Raw genomic sequence first — 23,698 nt, forward strand, 5'->3', positions numbered from 1 at the left:
TCAGAGGTCTGAAACTCCTCTATTTGAGGCTATTATAAGATCATTCTTGTTAGAACAGGAATACATTTGGCGGTAATGGTTTTGGAATCAAACAGAGTAAGGAGCACATGTCAGCCTGTTAGGTGTCTGTAGAAGAAAGAGCACTTAAATAAGGAAGCAAAAAGACAGATATATCTCTGGGGAGTATAACAGGACCAGAAGCTGTGAGTAGAACTTTGAAGTAATTGTGTCCTGAACTTGAAATGTCACCAACATTTTGAAAGCTAGCTAGATTTTGATTTGTATTTGACTACTCAGCATGACATAGACTGAGATTTCTCTGTGACCCTAAAACCTATAGAAAAGAAAATACACATTCCTATTTTCTGTTAAGGACTATTCAAAGTGACACATATATACTATAATGATTCTCGAAAATGTATATTCAGACTGAGGCCCAGATTCTGATTACATCTTGCTATGCTAAACTCACTATAGAATGGCCTGGAAAATTTTAACTCCAAGAAGGAAAAAAAACAAACAAAAATCTTCAAAATGTTTATTGCTGAGTTATAACTTAAATAACAGTAGTTAACACCTGCAGAGGTGACTCCCTAATACAGGAAGATCATTTGTTTTTTGAGAAAACCCTTCCAGATTCTGAAAGATAGGGCCATTTATCAAATGCTGTGAATCAAAGTCAGATTTAATAAGTTAATGTTGAGATTAGCTAAGATCTAGCATGAGCTGCAGCAGACAGATGCCTGCATAAAAAAGGATACATATTATTTTTCAATGGTGAAGTAAAAAATGCAAATGAAGAAGAAAAATGTGGTCTGTGTTAGCAGAATGGTAAAGAAAATCTCTCCAAGGAGTATCAAAAGAATATTAGAAGAATGATTTTAGGAAATGCATCCAGGAGTATAGTCCCATTTATTTTATTTACTTTCAAGGTTTATCACTCCCGGTCTTTGGAGAATAGAATGCTAATTACAGATAACTGACAAAATGTAACTGGTAACCAGAGCCAGAGAAAGTCAGAAGCCTGAATAAGAATCAGAGTGTAAAGACCACACACACACTGGGAGCATTCAAACAATGTTATTTCTCCATAAAAAAGAAGGAAATAATGTCATCTGCGGCAACATAGAGGAGCTGTCACAGTGAGAGAAGTAAATCAGAGAAAGATAAATATGTGATATCACTTATATGTGGAATCCAAAACATGATACAAATGAATCTATCTGTGAAACAGACTCATAGATAAGGAGAACAGACTTATGGTTGCCAAGAGGGGGGAGTGGGGGAGGGGAAGGGTGGATTGGGAGTTGGGGATTAGCAGATGCAAACTACTATATATATATTGTATATATATATAGAGAGAGAGAGAGCGAGAGAGGAGGGAGAGAGAGAGAGAGAGAGAGAGAATGGATAAACAATACGGTCCTATTGTGTAGCACAGGGAACACTATTCAATATCCTGTAATAAATCATCATGGAAAAGAATATATATATATATGTATATATACACACATATATATATATATGAAAATCACTTTGCTGTACCACAGAAATTAACACAACGTTGTAAATCAATGATACTTTAATAAAATAAATTCTTAAAAAGTGCTCTTTCTGATGCGGCAGGATTAAATACCAATGTTGAAACCGTGTAAAATGAGGACTCGGAACAGGTGAAAGGCAACAGACCCCAAGAAACTCAGAATGAGACTAGCCTTCTGAAGTCTGTCCTAGATAATTCTTTATATTCGACTGTCTGATTTAGGTCAATCTGGGCTCTAAACCCTGAAGGGGCCTGAACTTTTGTTCGAGTACAAAACCCCAACTTTGAGCAAGCAGCTAGACTTTGCTATGAAGAATTCTGCAGCAATCTTACAGAAGGAATGTGCGTGTCACTCAGTCGTGTCTGACTCTTTGCAACCCCAAGGGCTGTAGCCTGCCCGGCTCCCCTGTCCATGGGATTCTCCAGGCAAGATTACTGGAGTGAGTTGCCATTTCCTTCTCCAGGGGATCTTCTGAATCCATGGATCAAACCCAGCTCTTCTGCATTGCAGGCAGATTCTTTACCATCTGAGCCACCAGGAAAGCCAAAAAGAGTACTTAGGACAAAAAAGTCCTGAGGGAGCCATCAATATTCATCTCCCTGTTCCCCAAAGCCCATTTCAAATGTAATTTCATTAATACAGAATGACAACTAACACTTATGAGAATAAGGTTCATGCCATTCAAGCCACGCATTGTCTAAGAAGTTTCATATTTTTTGTTATTGTTGCTTTTTGTGGTTCTTAAAACTCAGTCCTCACCACAGTTTTGCTAGGAATTTTTATTATTTTTTTCCTTCTATTTTTTTTCTTTAATTTTATTTTTCTTTCTTTATTTTTTTTAATCTGTCACATTTTTTCGGGTGTGGAAACTAAGCTCCAGAGAGGTCTTTGCGTAAGAACCTCAAGGGCACTGAATCAGAAGCTGTAGAGCCAGGATTGAACCCTGATGGTCTCATTCCTAAGCCCCTTCCCTGCCCTCACCCTTGACTACCTTTCCTTCAGGTCTCTGACCAGAGGAATTCCAGAAGCATTCTGTGCCAACATATCCTGTACTGATCTAGCTGCATTTGCTTGACTACGCGTTGTATCCCCTCAACTAGAGGGGTACAATGTTGAGAGGTATAATGATCTTCTATTATCCCTAAAACCTATTTCAATGTCTCAAACACAGGAGGTGCTCAACTGATTTTGGTCCTTGGAGTGAATTGAATGGGATGAGGGGTAGATTTGTCCAGTCACTCAAACCACTACCTCCTTTATTTACGCTAGGAAAATCCCAGCCAGAGTAGACCTACCCAGTCCTCTCCTCCAGCTAAAGGGCAGTGATGGAGAGCCAGACTCAAAACCATAACCGTGGCATGCTTCCAGCCCCATCCTGTCTCCTCCAACCACTCCCGCACCAGCATCGACCCACAGTGAAGCAAGGTCCTTTATTTATCTTAAGTCAGTTTCCTGGCACTTCCTGTCCTATGACAATTTTAAGAGATGAGACAAATGTTGGCCAAATTCAATATTTTTTCCAGAGTTAGGTCAGAGTAGAAGTCAAGACAGCTCAAGATAATTAACACATGGACATAGTCTAGTTTCTGATCACCTCTGGTGAGATGAGTGAGAAGGTTACAGTAACTTACAAAGGCCCAGACTGAGTATAAAACCAGAGGCCTGACTGCTCCAGTGAGGGGCCAAGGTCCCCTTTCCAGCCTTCCTCATGCCTCTCGTCCATCCTGTTGGCCGGAGAAACCGACAGAATGAGAGCTTGGTATTCACAACACGGAATAAAGTGAGAGTAAGCTTTTCCCTCTAATCTCGCCTTGTACAGTGAGCTTCACCTCTTTTGCCCCAAGTCATAGCCTTTGAAAAGCCCCTTTGTCTTTGTTTAAGGATAGGATAAACAGGCCTGTAGCACACCTTTCCTTTAGCAGAACTTGACTCTGAGGGGTTGGCCAATTTCTGGGCCACTCAGCAAGAGACAAATAAACACTAAAGCAGGATGACTTGAGAGCCACTCTTCTGCAGCTGGAAAATCCTAAAAAGTTTAAAAAGCTCAACCTTGAAGCATAAAATTAGATAATGTTGGGTTAACAGAGATTTTGACTACACTATATTCAATGAGGGCTTTGAAACTCAGTGAGGGGACATGATTTGAGAAGCACTGATCTAGGACTTGCTGTCCACCTCCCAGGCCAGGCCTACTGGGCTCCATCCCTTCCTTCTGGTGATTCTTTTCTCTCTTGATGCAGATGAACTTTCCAGAGCCAAGTCAGGTAACAGCCTTGCACCCTTGGAAGCTGGTACTAAGTGACTTTCTTTCTTCTTCTTCTTCTTTTTTTTTTTTATTGATGTGAACTCTTTTTAAAGTCTTTACAGAATTTGTTACAATATTGTTTCTGTTTCATGTTTTGGGTTTTTGGCTGTGAGGCATGTGGGATCCTAGCTCCCTGACCAGGAATCAAGCCTGCTCCTCCTGCACTGGAAGATGCAGTCTCAACTACTGGACCACCAGGGGAGTCCTTCGGAGACCTAAGTGGTGTTCTGAAGCAGTAAGACAAGAATATGAGAGGTAGGCAAGGGACTCAGGGTCAAAGCTGAGACTTGAAACCATCAGCTCAGACCACTCTGGAGACAGCCACGACTCATGCAAATGTCAAGCAGGTCAAAATCAAAGGCCCTCCAGGCTTCCCTGCTAGCTCAGTTGGTAAAGAATCCCCCTGCAATGCCAGAGACCCCAGTTCGATTCCTGGGTTGGGAAGATCCACTGGAGAAGGGATAAGCTATCCTCCCCAGTATTCTTGGGTTTTCCTTGTGGCTCAGCTGGTAAAGAATCTGCCTGCAATGTGGGAGACCAGGGTTCAATCCCTGGGTTGGGAAAATCTCCTGGAGAAGGGAAAGGCAGCCCACTCCAGTATTCTGGCCTGGAGAATTGCAAAGAGTCGGACACGACTGAGCAACTTTCGCATCACATCCAAAAGGAGGGGGATGGAAAACGAGTGAGCCTGAGAATACTAGGGGTCATCAGTCATTCTGTAAATAATATGAAAGAGTGAAAGAGCTCTGTATTTAGTTCTTTCCAAGCCCACAAAAGGCTTAATCTAGTCACAGACTGAAATTGTAATGTATCCTTAGATATGGCATACAGAGCAAAAGCATGCAAGTGAGATTTAGGAAGAGCAGAGATATTAGAATTGCCTGTGTACTAGTGCTATAGAGGGGGACATATATAGTTTTTTCCTGCTTCTCTGGAATTCCTTTATCTATAGGCTACTGTCTCTTCCATTTGAGAAATTGGACTCTGGGGCTTTCTACTGAGAAGGGAGGACTCTTGACAATAGTGAACTTGAATATTCAATTAAAAACAGGGTTAATTGTGGAAAAGACTGGAGGTTCCTTAAAAAACTAATAATAGAGTTATCATATGGTCCAGCAATCCCACTCCTGGGCATATATCCAGACAAGACACAAATTAATTTGAAAATACACATGCACTCCAATGTTCACAATAACACTACTCACAATAGCCAAGACATGGAAGCAAGCTAAGTGGCCAGCAGCAGAGAAATGGATAAAGAAGATGTGTTAACCATATGTGGAATATTCCTTGGCCATCAAAAAATGAAACTTAGCCATTTGCAGTGACATGGATGGGCCTAGAGGGTATTATACTAAGTGAAGCAACTCAGGCAGAGAAAGACAAATATCATAGGATATCACTTGTGTGTGGGATCTAAAGAATGATACAAATGAACTTACTCACAAAACAGATTGACAGACAGGAAAAACAGACTTATGGTTACAAAGGGTAAAGGAGGGGAGGGATAAATTAGGAGTTTGGGATGAATAGAAACATACTGCCATATATAAAGCAGATAAAGCACAAGAATTTACTGTGTAGTACTATAGTTGATATCTTGTAACAACCTATAGTGGAAAAGAATCGGAAGCTGCACATCTGAAAGTAACACAACACTGCAAAGCAACTATAGTTTAATAAATACATTTTACAAAGCAGGGCTAAATAGACAATGGCCTTTGATCCACAAGCCCCACCTCAGCCCCATCTTTGTGCTTCATGGGGCACCCTGTTCATAGTGCCCAGGACGTAACTGGGCTTCCCAGGTGGCGCTAATGGTAAAGAACCCCCCTGCCAATGCAGGGGACATAAATGCATGTTCGATCCCTGAGTTGGGAAGATCCCCTGGAGAAGGAAATGACAACCCATGCCTGGAGAATCCCATGGACAGAGGAGCCTGGCAGGCTACGGTCCATAGGGTTGCAAAGAGTCCGACAAGACAAGCGATGGAGCACACAGGATATAAATCTAGCCCTTGGGCTAGAAAGACGTGGTGACACTCCACAAGCTCCACTTCCTACGGGGGCTCGTCTGCACGGCCAAACTCATAAACCGGAACAAGCAAAGCAGTTGCCTTGGATTCTAGACTGTGCCCTTTATTCTGAGCCTTTCCAAGCAGCTCACAAGTAATTATCAGCAGAGGAGAACAAACTTCACCCTCTTTGGGAAAGGACAGCTCTGTTGTCAACACTGTCTCATGCCCTGTTGATCTCAGCACCCAGAACCGAAGTCCCAACCCCTCCGGTTACTGAAATTGATTATTGACAGGAAACGACATTGAAAATTCAACAAAAATTTCTATATTTTTAGCCTTCGAAGAAGTCCACACCTTGATGTGGTTTTTGTTTGCTGGCTTGTTTCTGAAGAGAACAACACCTTGAAATACTAAGCCACTTTACTTATTGTAGTTGCTATTGATGTATAGTCACTAAGCTGTGGAATTTCCCAGGCAAGAATACTGAAGTAGGTTGCCGTTTCTTTTTTCAGGGGATCTTCCCGACCCAGGGATTGAATCCAAGTCATCTGTGTCTCCTGGGTTGGCAGGCGGCTTCTTCCACTGAGCCACCAAGGAAGCCCAATATTGAAGTGGAAGCTTCAACACTTTGGCTGAAGCAAAGAGACGACTCACTGGAAAAGACCCTGAAGCTGGGAAAGACTGAATGCAGAAGGAGAAGGGGGCAGCAGAGAGTGAGATGGTTAGCCAGCAATGGACACGAATGAGCAGACTGGGAGATACTGGAAAACATAGCAGCCTGGTGTGTGGCTGAGCAGCAACAAATTTACTGTAATTCCAGTAGATTCTCCATGCTTGGCATCTCTTGCAAAAATATCTTATTTATTATTATTGATTGTACTCCCACCTAAGTACTATCTTGAATGCAAGAACTGAATTCCAAGGTTTTTAAAGCAAATATATTCCAGCTCTGAAAATGAGGCTGAACATCCATTCAATCACTTCACAAATAAATGAACATAACAGGGAAATGAATAATATGAAGATTTTGTCTGGACAATTCCTATTGATTGCGAAAAAATTGCAGAAAAAGCAGCGGCTATCACCATTTCAGGCTTCTTCTCAAAGGGAGCAGCACATTTACAACTAAGTTGTGGTCAGTCAGATGTATTCTCTTAGACACTTGTATCTCATTTTCAATTGTCTGAAATATCAAAGTAAGTAACGACAACTTTTATATCCTTTACTTCTAAATAATATAATGTCCTGAAGCTTGAAGTGTTCCCCAAACTCAAATTTAAGTACATTATGGGGGCGGGGACTGTTCATTAGTCTATAGTATGAACTCATGTGTCTTTAAATTTCATTTTAAGCACTTGTACTAATTGACAGGCTAGATCTCCTGGAAATACTGAAAAATCTACTAATGGGCAATTGCTTTACATGTCAGGGTGATCATTTGCATTTCTAAACCTTTAATCTCATTAGATACTGGGTATTTCTCTTAATATTTAACCATGGAGCAACATTTGACTGTCATTTTGCTGTTTATGACATTTGCCTAAAAAAAGAAAAAGTCATTTAACTAGTTGAGCCAAGAACAGAAGTCAGGTTTATTGGCAACTTTTACTATTACAGTTATAACACTTAAATAATGCTATTATTGTCATATTGCTCTTAAGTATTATTGTAACAGTAATAGGAAAGGTTGCCAATAAACCTGACTTCTGTTCTTGGCTCTGCCGACCAATTATTCTAGGGGCCTTGGACAAGTCTGAGATTCAATTTTCTAACCTATAAAATGGAGATGAGAGTCTCTGGCCAATTATAAGACTGCTATGTGTATGAGATGTGATCCTTTCAAAGCATTTTAGCCTGTAGCTGTGTCCCAGTCTCATACAAGTCCCACTTCAGTTATCCACGGTGGCATCACCATCACACCATCCTCTCCATCATCACCATCACCATCATTGTCATGATCGGGATCAGCATTGTAAGCAGTTGTCCAGGAAAATAGGACTGAAGGATTACTTATGAAACAAAGCATGTAAGTTTTGCACTATATTAATTTCCTAGGGCTGGCCTCAGAAAGTAGTCAAAGCTGAGTGACTTCAAATAACAGAAATGTATTCTCTCTAGAGAATGGAAGTTCTAGAAGATGGAAGTCTGAAATCAGGTGTCAGCTGGGTGCTCTCCCCCCAAAATCTCTGGAGGAGAATCCCCCTGGCCTCTCCCAGACCCTGCTGGCTCCTGGTGGCCCTTGGCTTGGAAGGAAGCAAAGTCCAAACTCTGAATCCATCTTCACGTGGCCACCTTCTTTGTGTGTGCAGATCTCCCTTTCCATCCCCTCATAAAGACACCGTAAGTCATTCTCATCAATCCAGAAAGATGTCATCTTGAGATGCTCAACTTTTACTTCTGTAAAGACTCTATTTACAAATGAGGTTGTATTCTGAAGTTCTGGTTGGACATAATTGGGGCAGGGGAGGGTCATTGCCAGTTTCAATAAACGGTCAAGGCTGACTGGGGGCATGTTTCAGGAGGAATTTTAGGTCTGAATTCAGGTTTCATAAAAAAGAATACCAGGATCATGAGTAAAACATGGAAAGTGGAAGCACATTTGTCTCATCCTTGTCAGCACTAATCACTCATCTTTGAGGGAAGTGAGACTGAAAGAAGGCTTGTCGGTGCTCAGGGTCACTCAGAGGGCAAAACTGCCCTAGAAATAAAATTCCATGTGCTTTCCACTACACAACTGAATCATCTTTGCTCATCTCAACACTTCCCCAGAAATGATTGCTAAAAATATAAATATAAAACCTTGAAAATTACTGACACTTTAATACTTATGTTGACTTAGAGTAGAACAGTTAAAAAACCACTTGGCTGACCTCCATTTCTGGTTCTGGTTGAGTAACTGGTCACACTAACCTTCCATCTGAAGACAAAATAAGAGCTGGATGCAACTTAAAGGAAAAAGCTTTTGAAAGCCTTGAAGAGCTGCTGTAGTTGATGCTGGTATACCTCAAGGGAAATATGACTAGTAACAAAGAAGGACATTTCATGATGGCAAAAGATGATTTTAGAAAAAGGGCCCATACAATAAGAAGGCATGAAAAATCCTCAATTTGTAAGTAGCTAATAATATATCTTTAAATATATAAAACTAAATAAAAAGCATTAACAGGACACATTGGCTAATCCATACGTATAGTTGGAAGTTTTTAATTATGTCTGCTTCTCATGGATATAACAAATAGACAAAAAAAATCCGTGAGGATATACTAATTTGAACTAGATGAAGAAACTACCTAATTGATAGCAAGGACCATTTACCCAACAGTAAATTCTTTTCAAGTAAACATAATACATGAGCAAAACTGACTGTATGCCTGGGGAACAAAGGGCGTGCATGAGTGCTAAGTCGCTTCAGTTGTGTCTGACTCTGCGACCCCATGGACTATCACCCGCCAGGCTCCTCTATCCATGGGATTCTCCAGGCAAAAAACCTGGAGTGGGTTGCCATGCCCTCCTCCAGAGAATCTTCCCGACCCAGGGATTGAACCTGCATCTCTTAAATCTCCTGCATTGGCAGGCAGGTTCTTTACCACTAGAACCACTCGGGAAGCCCCAGGGAACAGAGTAAGTCTATACAAATTTCAAGAGACTGAGATCATTTAGAATATTTTTTCTGACCCTGGTAGAATCCAGATACAAATAAATTACAAAAAATATAAATAGGAAAATCCTATAAATATTTGATTTTAGACATAACACTTCTAATCAAACATGAGTAAAAGGAGAATTTCTAAACAAACATGAGTAAAAGGAGCAAAACAGAAAGTATATTGAAATAAGTAACAATGCAAATACTATGTATTAAAACTTTTGTAATACATAAAGTTGCTTTTAGAATGAAGCTAAAACAATCGGTTGAGGTACATTGAAAACCTTAAATTCTTATACTATAAAAAGAAAAAACATTGAAAAACTGCTAACTTACACCTTTTTTTTTTTCCTAATTTTTATGTTGACGTATATAGTCCATGGGGTTGCAAAAGAGTCGGACAGAACTTTAGTGACTAAACAATAACAATAGTGAATTCACAGTGTTGTGTTAGTTTCAAGTGTAGAGCAGTGATTCAGTTTTATATATGTGTATATATACATCTTTTTTCTTTTTCAGATTTTTTCTTTCATTATGGATCCTACACTTTTATATTAAGAAGCTAGAGGGGAAATGCAGATTAAACCTAAAAAAGTAAAAAAAAGGAAATAATGTTTCAAAGGTCATAGAATAACTGCACATGAAGAAAATCAACAAATCTCCAACATCTGATCATCTAAAAGAAACCTAATAAAGAATGATAAACCTCTAACAAAACGTTGAGCCAGAAAAAGAGGAAGAAACAAATAAACAATGTCCAAAAAGAAAAAATATTCCACAGACATCGAAAATAAAATTAGGTGATAAAATAAACACCTTTATAATCATATATTTTAAAACGCAAATAAAATGGACACATTCATTGAAAGACAGCTTATTTAAACTGGTATAAGAAAAATAGAAAATATGAACGGTATGGTAGTAAAAGGAAACTACTTTTATAATCAAAATACTCCCATAGCATAAATCCATCACCAACTCATTGGAAAAGGCCCTGATGCTGGAAAAGATTGAAGACAAAAGGAGAAGGCGGTGACAGAAGAGGAGATGGTTATATAGCATCACTAACTCACTGGTGAGTTTGAGCAAACTCCAGAAGATGGTGAAGGACAGGGAAGCCTGGCGTGCTGCAGTCCCTGGGGTCGCAGAGGGTCAGACACAACTCAGCAACTGAACAGCAAAGGATAAATCTCTAGGCCTAGATGACTTCACCAATGAATTCTTCCTAGTAGTTAGGATAAGAAACAGAAGCAGTCCACCACAAACTCATTCAGGGATTAGAAATAGAAGGCAAAGCTCTCAACTTGTTTAAGGAGGCCCCCACACACTTGAAACCAAGCCTAACAAGGATATTACAAGAAAGTTACAGAGCAGTCTGTCTCATAAACCAAGACACACATAAACACACACGCAGGAAGCTCAGATTCAGTATAACAGCAGATGAACCAGACCAGCAGGGCGGAGCTACAGTTGTTTTCTCCACATTTCCTTCATTGCACTCTTCAGAAGCACAGCAACCTCGTACTTTTGTGGTTAAAAAAAAAAAAAAAAGCAAACTGTCTTGTTTATTGAAAAGAAGGCAGCACAGAAGGCGATGTACCCTTCTGAAGTCATGTATGTTTATTAAATTACACTAGGGAGGCGATGCCCTTTTTCAAAATTCACCATGGGGCCTTCTGCCGGCCGTCCCTGACATCCTGTGTCCCAAGCCTGTCTGCGGTGACTGAATGACATGAATTAATTAGAAGTGTGAGTCAGACGCTGCCGAGTCCGGTCCTGGTTCTGCCATTTGTCGGGTGTTGGCTGACTCACTTAGCTTCTCTGAGCCTTGGTTTTTTTCAAATCAAGTAACGGTCAGTAATATGTATGTTGGGGCTTCCCTGGTAGCTTAGCTAATAAAGAATCCACCTGCAATGCAGGAGACCCCAGTGTGATTCCTGGGTCTGGAAGATCCCCTGGAGAAGAGATAGGCTACCCACTCCAGTATTCTTGGGTTTTCCTGGTGACTCAGGGGAAAAGGAATCTGCCTGCAATGCGGGAGACTTGGGTTTGACCCCTGGCTTGGGGAGATCCCCTGAAGGAGGGCATGGCAACCCACTCCAGTATTCTTGCCTGGAGAATTGCCATGGACAGAGGAGCCTGGTGGGCTACAGTCCATGGGGTCACAAAGAGTTGGACACAACTAAGTGACTAAGCACAATATGTATGTTGAGGTAGTTAAGGGGACAAAATAGGGTAATAGATGTGACTATGCCTGGCTCAAGTTCTGTCACAGGAAGTTTTATAGGAACACAGAGAAGTAGAGGCTTTCCTGAAACTGAGATGCTATCTAGCTGAGTTAGTTATCTACATGATCCCTGCCACCTAAAGTCACTACTGTCTACCTTTTTCTACCCATGAAGAACAATAAATACGCCCTAAATAATGATTATTTCAAGTTGCAGCTCCTTGTAAGGTGTGTGAGTGTTGGTTGAAGTGTTGGCTAGAATGCATACACTGTGATCATTAGAGATGTTGAAGGGATTATGTTTTTGGTTGGGGGTGGCAGGTGGGATAGCAGCTCCTAGTAATCAATGCAGGTGCTCAGTAACCAATCATAGAACATATTGCTCTTGAAGAATTTCCTTGATAAAAGCCCTGTGGGGGTGAATGAGAGTAAAGCAAGTCACGAAAGCAGTTTTGACTCACCCAACAGCACAACATGGAGGAAAAACTGAGTCAGTAAGGGTCAGTCAGAAACTCTGGGCTTAAACCCGACACTGAAGCCAGACCCACTGTGATCTACATCTTTACAATATCTCTGCAAAGAAATCTCCTTGCCTGGAATGTGCCTTCCTCATATACCTGCTTGGAAAGTCATTACTTATCTCTTATAATCACACATTCACGCCATCAGCAATGTATTGTTCTTGTTTAGTTGCTGAGTCGCAGCTGACTCTGCAACCCCATGGACTGTAGCCCGCCAGGCTCCTCTGTCCTTTGGATTTCCCAGGCAAGAATACTGGAGTGGGTTGCCATTTCCTCCTCCAAGGGCTCTTCCCAATCCAGGGATCAAACCCATTATTTCCTGCATGGTAAGCAGATTCTTTACCACTGAGTTACCTGGGAAGCCCATCAAGAATGTTCATGAAGCACTAGAGATGTATCAAGTGCTGTGCTGGCCATTGGGTGATAACAGAAAACAAAAAATCAAACCCTGACTTTATTATCATGAACTCAGCCTCTGCATCGATGTCCCTGGAAATCTTCCCCTGCCCCTGGTCCTCAGAGTTCGGGGTGCCCACTTTATGGTAACAGTGAACAATCTATGTGTTTACATGACTGTTTCCCCAGCTTGGCAGAGAGTTCCCCAAGAGGAAGGCTTAAGTCCACTCAGCTTTTCTTCCCCAGGGCACACTCAGGGTCTGACACACTTGGGAGTTCCATCAATGTTTGCCCAATGAGTTATTCATTATTCATGAGGCCCTGATATAGTCACATCTGTTTCAATGATTCTGCTCATGAATATGAGAGAAATGAAAACAATTATATTCAGGAAAATTGCATCTTTTTGAGATAGCCTTTTGTTTTTTCCCTATTTTATTAGATTTTATTAGCAGTTCTAGCAGCTACTTTAAAAATACCTAAAAGTATTGGTTTTGTAAAAAGACGAGCAGTGTATATACAGGGGAAACAACGCCTGATTAGCCTTTTCTGGTTTAAAATCATGAGACTCAGAGGCGGGTGTGGAATGAGCTTCCATTCAATTGAAAATAGCTATACATGTGAATGACTTAAAATTCCAGATTTGTTAGGTTTCCAGACTAATCAACCATACTCTTCTAGAAACAGAAAGTGGTAGAAGACATGCATAGAATTCGACTTCACAACAAGGAGGCCTGGTCCATCCCCAAAGTATTAAGAGAGATTATACTGTTTATCTTAAAACATTTATTATAGACGTAAAGATTCCTGGGAAGTTCATACAAATGTGCTCACTGTCCTTGAAAAGAAGGAAAGAAATGGGAAAAAAAAAATTGTCATCACTGTATCCAAAAAAAAAAAAAAAAAGGAAGAAGTCATTCTTCAAGCAGTGTCAGGCAGGCTCTGTAGGCTTGAGTGGCGTAAATATCAAGGGAACCTTGGAGATAAGAGATGTAGTTTTCGTCTACTTATTTTGCAATAAGCAAAGCGGTTAGCCTTCATTCGTCATACTAAAGGTTACATACAAAAGGACTGAAGAGTTAAAACATGAAGGTACCTACTTGGTCTGGTGTTTGGATCCCTTCAGGTGGGCATGATACTGTTCTATTGAGTTTAGAGAGACACTGCAGGTGGTGCATCTGTAATTGCGCCTCAGACCTGTGGGTGACAGACACACGGACCTGGTTAGCTGCATCACTGTCCTCAGCCACCGGAACAAATCCCGGGATCCCCGAACGTTCAGGGACAGGCTATCTTAGAGGCCATCCGATCTAACCCACCGGTAACATTCCAATCCCTCCTCCCAGAGCCCAACCAGCAGGTTCCTTAGCAGAAGCTGACTGTGAATACGTTGGAAGCAATCTGTCTCATTACTGATGACTGAAATGATTAGGACCTACTTCTTGGTGCAAAATGTTTCTGGATACTTTGTAACCCAAAGAAAGAAGCATTCTACTTTTTCCTTAAGGCAGACAGATGTGGCAAACTACTGTTTCTGCAATGAAATTTGAGACTCCAGAGAAAAATCCTGTTTCAATTCCTCTTCCACCTTTATTCCAATCACAGAACCAGAAATTCAGCTTTTGGTATCATGCATGTCAACTCTTCTCCCAGGATCATCTTATAAAATGCAAATACCCAGGAGGAGGATTAATTCATCTATTTATTTTTAAAGATTTTTTTTTTTACTGTGGATAATTTTAAAGTAAGTCTTCATTGAATTTGTTACAATATCATTTCTATTTTATGTTTTGGTTTTTTGACCCCAAGGCACATGGGACCTCAGCTCCCTGACCCAGGATCAAACCCACATCCCCTGCAACAGAAGGTGAAGTTATAAGCACTGGTCCTCCAGGGAAGCCCCAACTAACTAAAGTCACATGAAAAATCACTTTCCACCAGAGAGTTGAAATCAAAGTTATTCACTCATCTGTTTACTCATTTGGTTCATCCAACAATAGGGTATCAACTTTGGACCAGATATTAGGGATTCCAAGATAAATAAGATGCTCTTTGTTTTCATGAAGGTTAGTTAAAAAAAAACAAAAACAAAAACCTTGACTCCCATACAACATTGACTCATCTAGAGTCAAATGTGTTAGAAAGAAACTTCAGTCAAACATCCGCCACAGCGCATGTTCCTTCTGCTGCTATGTCCCCATGAGAGTGGAGAGAAAAAGTATCTACAGTGTCATGGCTGAGACTTCAGATTTTATGTCTTGGCTCCAAATATTCCTGGTTGTGTAATGTAGGGAAAGTCGCATAACTTCTTACTGGCTTCAGTTTTTTCATCTATGAAATGAAGACAAAGCCATCCATATCACAAGGTTTTATAAGATTTAAGTGAATACACATATTCAAATGCTTAGCAAGTGAGACTTCTTGTTAATTTTACTCCAAGATTCTCTCTTCCCATTGTCAAACCCAGAATATTAAACATTTATAGCATTTTCTCTGATGAATGCATAATATTTTCTTTCTAAGGGGCAATATCATTCTTATTTTCCTAAAAGGAAAGTAATGCACAGGGTTGGAAGAATTTTGCAATCTGTTACCTGAGTGACTTCACAAAAATTACCTGACTTCTCTGAGCTTTTGTTTTCTTATAAGATTGTGAGGAAGACTGAGTAAGAGAAGGTATAAAGTAGTGTCTTCTACACAACAAATAATCAACATAAACTCGTTATTATATGATTGCAAAGAGGTATTATAAGGGAATCATGGTTTCCCAATGCCCTGGACGAAGTCCTAAGTTGAAGTTCTAAGACATAGATGCTAGCTATACCACCATGACTAAAGTAGAGATAAGAGTCCCAGTTCAGGGCATTCAAAGGAAGTGATCAAGAACCAATTTCTAACTCAAGCTGGCCACTCATCACCAGTCTGAAAAAAGATACTGAGAAGGAGAGAATTTATTAAAGGGAGCTATCACATACTATGAGTCTGACTTACCCTTGCCCATGTCAGATGGGGGATTCCTTCTCTTTCACCTCACATCCCCGGGAAAAAGATTCAGTGGAACTACCCGGGGATCTTGAGAAATTCCTTCCTGAGTTTGAGTGTCCTGGACTGGACACCACCCTCGAGATCCAAAGAGCGAGAGACTGTGGCTGCTTAGCTGCTCTGATGGGGAAGTAAGAGAGGTGGAAAGATTGTACCTGGCATGTATTCTCAGAGCTTGTTAGAGCAGAAGATGTGAAGTGTTCCACAGACCACGTGTGTACCACGTATGAACGGTTGGGGCAATGTGACCCCAGCAGAAGGATGCTATAGAGTTCAGCTGGACATCGAGGGCCTTAAAGTGACCCTAGAAGAGATACTTAGCTTAGGGCTAAGTATCAAGTAATGCTGAGTTCTTGAAAAAGCCATGAAACCACCCCAAGGGAAAGAGCCAAATGGCGTCTAGGCTAGCTTTGTCTGTGTATCTAGCAAGTAAGCCTTTATCTCCCTTACCTTTCTAACCTGATACCCTGCATCCCTCAGCCCTGGAGGAACCTGAGCTGAGATAAAGGAAGAAAAGCAAAAGCCAAGGGCAGAGAAGAAGAGAGAAGCCTACTGCCTCCTTCTGCATGACAAACAGGCAGCCCAAGCAGAACTGACCTGAGGGAGGGGAAAAACTCACTTTCAATTAAGTTCGCAGTTATTTAAAAATTATTCTTCTATCCTGCATGAACAAAGGATGTCACTTGCCATTTCAATAAACAAAGGAGCCATCAGCCTCTGCAGCTGCTCCTGACGGCTGTGCTGCCTGAGGGGATTCAGGGTGGAGAAAAACAGGATACTGGCCCCAGATAGCAAAGGTGAACATCAAAGGAAGTGACTTCAGTGAGCCCAAGACGCTTGCATCTTCCCAGAGATAGAAAAGCACTAAAATCATTAACTTGAAATGTTTTGTTTTTCTTATTAGCAGTCATCTTCTGATGTTCAGATACATGTTTTGTTCTGTTTTTTCTCTCAGCAAAAACTCCTATATATCTTGGCTCCTCCCTTATTTTTTTTGGAACAGTCCCTCAGAGCTATCCGAGAGACTGTATCTTGGGCTAAAGTCCTCCATAAAGTCCACCGAATAAAGATAATTCTCAACTTCAAAGCTGTGTGTATTTTTTTTCAGAAGACACTTGGATATATCAGCTAATGACATAGAGCTTCTGTGTACCTAAGAATGAAAGTCAAGAACTCTTTACTAGTTAAAAGTGAGTGAAAACTCATGAAACTTACCCCAGTTTATACCCAAAGGGTAGGAAAAAATTAACCCTCCAGAGATGGCATGAAAGGGCAGTGGCTGGCAAAAATAAAGTTAGTTCTGATGATATCCAATGAGCCCTGCTTGTGGAATATTGTGGTGTCATCAGAATTGATCCTGTGTCCATTATGTAACAAAGGGTAGAACTTCCTGCAGAATTTCAAATTCCTACAGTTCAATGCATGTTTCTGAAAAACCTATTTGACATGGCATGATAAGTTGATCTGGCCAGAGTATGAATTAAGTTCTTGTGTTTTTTTAGCTTCAATTACAGAATAATTGGACATTGACTTACTAATTATTCAATGAAGAGCCAATTCAGTTATGAAAAAAGCAATGAAACCACAGTATCTTCTTGAGAAGCAACCTAAGGGACTCAAAACTTTCCAGGCACAGACTGACAGATCAGAGATGAAAGAGATAATTCTTGTCTCTCTATTCCCTCAAGCAAAGACTCCTGGACATCCTAGAACATGCTCTGGTGATGGTGTTAAAATATGGATCCCCAGGCACAGCATCTGAAGGTTCTGATCCTATAAAACTTGGATGGGGCCTGAGACTCTACAAGAAGTTTCAGACTTGTAACCCTAACCTCCAATACACTGCTGCTACTGCTAAGTCACTTCAGTCGTGTCCGACTCTGTGCGACCCCTCCCTGGGATTCTCCAGGCAAGGACACTGGAGCGGGTTGCCATTTCCTTCTCCAATGCATAAAAGTGAAAAGCGAAAGTGAAGTCGCTCAGTCGTGTCCGACTCTTCACGACCCCATGGACTGCAGCCTACCAGGCTCCTCCGTCCATGGGATTTTCCAGGCAAGAGTACTGGAGTGGGGTGCCATTGCCTTCTCCGTCCAATACACTACACGCACATTTTAAAAAGTGCCATCCCATAGAGTCATACTTCTTTTGGTAGCCTGAATTTGTAAGAACAACATTGGGTCTTAAAGAAAAAAGTTATTCTATAAAGAAGAGCTGTGGTTCCATGGTTTTTCCATCCCACAGGTGTGCATGATTCAGAAAGTTTGCCGTAGTCTCCAAACCCAGAGGCAATAAGTTATCACAAGCTGCATGTGAGTTGTTTGACTGCTTATCCAGGGCTGGTCTATCTCCTCTTTTATGCATGGAATCAAAGTATAAAAGCTAGCTTCGGGCATTCCTGCCTCCAGAGTTCTCCATCAATCTTATCATAATAAATGATAACCAGTGTTTATATGGGTCCTCTTCAGACTACAGACTCATCAGCCGTCTCCTCACAACGAATGGAGGTAGAGTGTGGCAAGAGGCATAAATATTTATGTTTTAAAACAGGCATTTTTAAGAGCACCAACAAATCTAAAAAATATTCTGATCTGTTGCTTTCCATTACAGTTCTCCAGCTCTGCAGCCAAACAGAAGCGTGGGCAGGAAATATTTGGCACTTTATTGCAATGCAAACTACAGGGAGCATAAACCAGAAAGGCAGTGCATATAAACAAGAACAAAGGCAGAGAAGGGGCAGAGGAGTCCTCCCCCACACATGACACAGTGTCCTTGGTGGGAACTTAGGGCTTTATTAATGTTCAGCTGAAATCCTAATTACCTTGGAATTATACAGCTCCTTTCTCCTCAGAGAAATGGAGAATCTTATTAAACAAAAATGCTAACTTTCTTTTTCAATTCTTTTTCAGTGCAATGCCATTTTATGTGTACACCCAAACCTCTGCAGATATAAAGGTTATTTCTGCAGGACTGCCACTATGTGCTCTGAAAATATCATTCTTGCCTGCAAGGGCTGACAATCCAGTTGTAGCGTGAGGATAGGTATGCTGTGCTTAGTCACTCAGACGTGTTCAACTCCTTGTGACCCCATGAACAGCAGCCCAGCGGGTTCCCCTGTCCATGGGATTCTCCAGGCAAGAACACTGGAATGGGCTGCCACTTCCTTCTCCAGAAGATATGTATACAACACAGCAGTAATACAAGGTCAATCACAAAAAGTACTACAGTCAGAGTGAAGTGGAGAACGTTAGGAGAACTAGAGGAGGAGATTGTTTCCGACGTAAAGGACCGGGAAAAGCTTCCTGAAGATGCTTCACTTATAAATTTATATTCCCTAGCACAGTATGTAGAGCAGATGGTCCTGGAGAGTTTAGCAGTGTGACTACTCAATGTATCTTTTCAGTTCTAGCAAAGCTAGACCTCAGATACCCCTATAACTTCAGTTGCATTCATTTTACATTAGGGAAACATCATTGTGCCTTTATTATGAGGCAGATATTTCACCCAATGCCAAGAATATAAGAGAATATAGAGTAAATTTTCATATGGAGCTATTCACATAGAAAGACAAAAAACAAGGAAACAAACACAAACATTGTGGAAATATTACCGAGGATGTAAACAGGAAAAGGAGAAAGTCACAGGGGAGAAGGCTGGTTTTGGAGAGTATGGCTAACAGAGATCTCTCAGTAGCATGAAATGAAACTGAAGAGACAAGAATTAACCTGTGAAGTGAGGAACTGGTTAAAGACTTGCCCAGGGAGAGTACAGGGCAAACAGCAAACAGAGAGGACCAGGGGTGAAATGGGCTTGAACTGTCTAAGGAACAAAAAGTGGTGAAACAAACAAAATAAAACTGTCAACTTAGAATTCCATATCCAGCAAAAATATCCTTCAAACTTTAAAGTGGAATAAGAGCATTTTCAATAAATAAAATAAAAGAGAGTGGTCTGCCAGGAGACTTGCACTGGAGAAATGCTTATGAAGTTCTTCAGTTGGAAGGCAAATGACATCAGATGCAAACTCATATCCACAGGAAAAAATGAAGAACACCATAAATGATTAATATATTGGCATTTTTTATTGCTCTAAGTTTATTTAAAGATAGTAATTTAAAGCAAAAACTATAACACTATGTTTGTATTGTGCTGATTATTCTGTATACAGATATAAAAATATTGAATTGTAACATATTACAAAAAACTCAAACTTTTTGACCAACCCAATATGTGATAAGAATGAGTAAGAGTAAGCAGTATTGTTGAGAGCTCACTATATTTTATATAAAATAAAATTAACAATTAAGAAATAATAAATTTACCAATATTAACTTAAATATAGACAGTGGTAATTTATGAATGCATTCTAATCCCCTAGAAATAAATACAAAGATATAAAGCTAAGGAGACTCTAGAGAAAATAAAATGGGATGAATAAAAAGTATTTGATTAACCCGTAAGTGAAAGTGCCTACGTTAAAATCAGACAAAACAGACTTCAAGACAAAAAGGATTTCCAGAGATAAAGAAGATGTTTTGTAATAATAAAGGGAGAAACTCATTAGGAGAACCTAACAGTTCTAAATGCAATTTAACTAATAAAGCATAAAGATACATGAGGTAAGAACTGATTGAACCACCAAAGAGACACCAAAACCGTAAAATCTTTAACTGAGATTTAACTCCAATCTCAGTAGCTGACAGAACAGTAAGATAAAACAGTTAGTAAATTTTAAAAGATCTAAATAAAATTATCAACTATATTGTACTATAGTTTATAGAATGCTACACACAACAACAGGAGATCACACAACATTTTCAGGGTACAGCGAGTAAACCAAGTTAGGGAATATGCTACTGCTACTGCTAAGTCACTTCAGTTGTGTCCGACTCTGTGCGACCCCATCCCTGGGATTCTCCAGGCAAGAACACTGGAGTGGGTTGCTATTTCCTTCTCCAATGCATAAAAGTGAAAAGTGAAAGTGAAGTCGCTCAGTCATGCCTGACTCTTCGCGACCCCATGGACTGCAGCCCACCAGGCTCCTCCGTCCATGGGTTTTTCCAGGCAAGAGTACTGGAGTGGGGTGCCGTTGCCTTCTCTGAGGGAATATGCTAATCCATTGACAATTCTTACTAAATTAGAAATAATTACATTTTGTACTGTGATTTCTTTGACTACCATTGAAATCAATAAGGATAAATAATAATATTATTTATAAAAAGACCTAAAATACTCCTAAATAACCTATTATCAAAGGAAAAAAAAAATCCAAAGAGAAATCAGAAGATATTTGGACAATTGTAATCAGTTTTTAAAGGAAAATACATAGCTTTGTGTTAGAAAGAATATAAGGCTTAAACTCAATGGTCAAAGTTTAAATGCTATGAAACTAGAAAATGATAAGAAAATTAAAACAAAATCAAGTAGAAGGAAAGAAATAATATACTGATGTCAATTAAATATAACACAAATTACCAAAAAAAAACCCCAAAATCTGTTCTTTGAAAGGATTAAGCAAGTATTGCCGTTAGCAAGCTTGATGTTTTTTAAAAAGGCAACATAAATTACTAAAATTAAAAAATTATTTTTAGTAAAAAAGCTACAGACAATTTTAAAAGGATAATAAGAAAATATTATGAACAATTTTATGCCAATAATAAACATAATAACTGACAAAAGCCATGAATGCAACAGAACGAGAGCCCAGAACTAGACCTATACCCAAAGAATCAGTTGATTTGCTTTCACTATCACTGAGATGTAACTGACATGCAGCTCTGTGTAAATTTAAGGTATATATAATAATGACTTGACATACATATATTGCTAAATGACTACCATAATGAGTTTAGTTAACATCCATTACCTCACATAGATTCAGAAAAAGAAAGAAAAAGGTCCTTGTTATAAAAAATTTTAGGATCTGCTCTTAGCAACTTTCAAATATATAGCAGACTTAAACTATAGTCATCATGTTGTTCATTACATCCCCAGTACTTAATTATCTAATAGCTGGAATTTTGTATCTTTTGATAACTTTCACTGATTTTCAACAAAGGTATCAAGGTAATTCCATGGGAGAAATGAAAAGTTTTTGAGTAAATGGTGCTGGAATAATTGAATAAGTGCAGGAAATTAAAAAAAGGAACACAATCTCTACCTTACAGTACACATTAAAATTAAGATTGATTATAGACTCAAATATAAAGGTAAAGCTATAAAGCTTCTAAAAAAATACAGGGGATTATTTCTGTGAACTTGGCATAGGCATGGATTTCTTAAGAAATAAAATACAGCGAATATTAAAAAAAAAAAGATAAATTGGATTTTACAAAAAATCAAAAGCTTTTGCTTATAAAAAGACACATCAAGAAAACCAAGTAAGCCACATCCTGGGAAAAAATAATTGCAATTCATATATCTGATTCAGGACTTCTGTCTAGAATATATAATTAACTCCTACAAATCGATAATAAAAAGACAAATAGTTCAACTTTTTCAAAGGACAAACTATTTGATCAGATATTCCATAAAAGAAGATATAAAAATGATCAATAAGCAAATGAAAAGGTGCTCAGCATCATTTGTCACCAGGAAATGAAAATTAAAAGAACAATTCAAAATCATCTCATAACTATTATAAGTGCTAGCATCAAATAAAGCAATGAACATCAAATAAAACAATACCAAAAGTAAATAACCACATGGAACAGTCGAAATCCACATACAGAAGAATGTAAAATGGGAAAGTTTTCAGTTTTTATAAACTTAGACTTACTCTGTGACTCAGAAATTCTACTAGACATTTACCCAAAAGGAACAAAAACGTAGTGTAAGAAGAGACTTGTGCAAAAATGTTCATAGCAGCTTTATACATCATAGACAAAACTCAAAATGGGATTTTTTGAGTTCCACACAAGAATTGATAAGCAAATGATAATGTATTTATACAATGAAATAATAGCTGAAAACTAGAAGAATCTACTGATTTATGAACAACATAAATTAGAATAAAAAACATAGAAAAGAGAACATACTGTGTGATTTCATCCATATAAATTTCAAGGACAGCACAGCTAGTCTATAATGTTAGAATTCAGAGCAGTGTTGCCTTCTAGGGGTAGGGACTGACTGGAAGGGGACATGAAAATTTCCCAAAGTAACGTAATGGTTCTATATCTTAGGATGGTAGTTCATATACCAGGGTATATTCATTTACCAGATGATTATATACCATCAGATTATATACCTAAGACATATATATTTCACTTTCTTAAAAAATAAAGTTGGATGGTCATGGTTCCACAAAGAAATCTCAGCAAACTTTTTGAGACTTCAGTTTAATTCTCATTTACTCTCTACAAATTCCATTGTTTTGCATTCCTAGAAAGTAAACTTTATATTCCTACTTATGCTTTGATAACCTTGAATCACTCACATACATTTTTGCATATGTTCTGTATTATAATGCTTACGAAAGCTAGAACCATTTCAAAAGCTAATTAATAAAGTAAAAGTGAAAAGAGAAGGTCTTTGGTTTGGAATGATTTCCTTCTCCTCTCACTCTTAAATATTCATGAATCAAACTGCCTTGTAAATGGATGCATCATCTTCTGGTATGAAAAATAGTAACTAATACTTATGTATGTCATATATTAGCACTTTTGTGTTCATTTATTCTTGGCAACACTCTACAACCAGACGTGACTCTTACCCTGTTTTAACAGGTGAGGAAACTGAGGTGGAGCTCCTTAGTCAACCTCACAGAGCTAAGTGGAGACACAGCTGGGTTTGAACCCATCCACTCTGCTCAAGCTGCTCCTCCCACTATGCATGTGGCCTCCTGGGACAGACACCTGGGTGTAATGGATTCATAGAACTATGGAAGGTTCTTTAGAGTTCAACTGGTCCAGGTGTCCCCACACGGGCCACTAGAGAATCAGGTGGGAGCTATTAACAACACAAATCCCAGGCCTTACCCCAGACGACTGTAACTCAGAAAAT

General features: G+C 39.4%; 1 protein-coding gene across 3 annotated transcripts in view; it reads right to left on the reverse strand.

Annotated features, from left to right (window-relative positions):
• Positions 1-23,698, reverse strand: part of ZMAT4 (zinc finger matrin-type 4) — a 361,620-nt gene that overhangs the window by 39,514 nt on the left and 298,408 nt on the right. For 2 of the 3 annotated variants that reach the window (XM_043893609.1, XM_043893610.1), the window contains exon 6: positions 13,757-13,853. The exons of the other annotated variant lie outside the window; for it this stretch is intronic. In XM_043893609.1, the coding sequence (XP_043749544.1) occupies positions 13,757-13,853 (97 nt within the window). The remainder of the gene's footprint in view (positions 1-13,756; positions 13,854-23,698) is intronic. 3 annotated transcript variants of the gene reach the window in all.

Source organism: Cervus elaphus, chromosome 32 (assembly GCF_910594005.1).
Source record: "Cervus elaphus chromosome 32, mCerEla1.1, whole genome shotgun sequence".
In the NCBI taxonomy this organism is placed as follows: domain Eukaryota; kingdom Metazoa; phylum Chordata; class Mammalia; order Artiodactyla; family Cervidae; genus Cervus; species Cervus elaphus.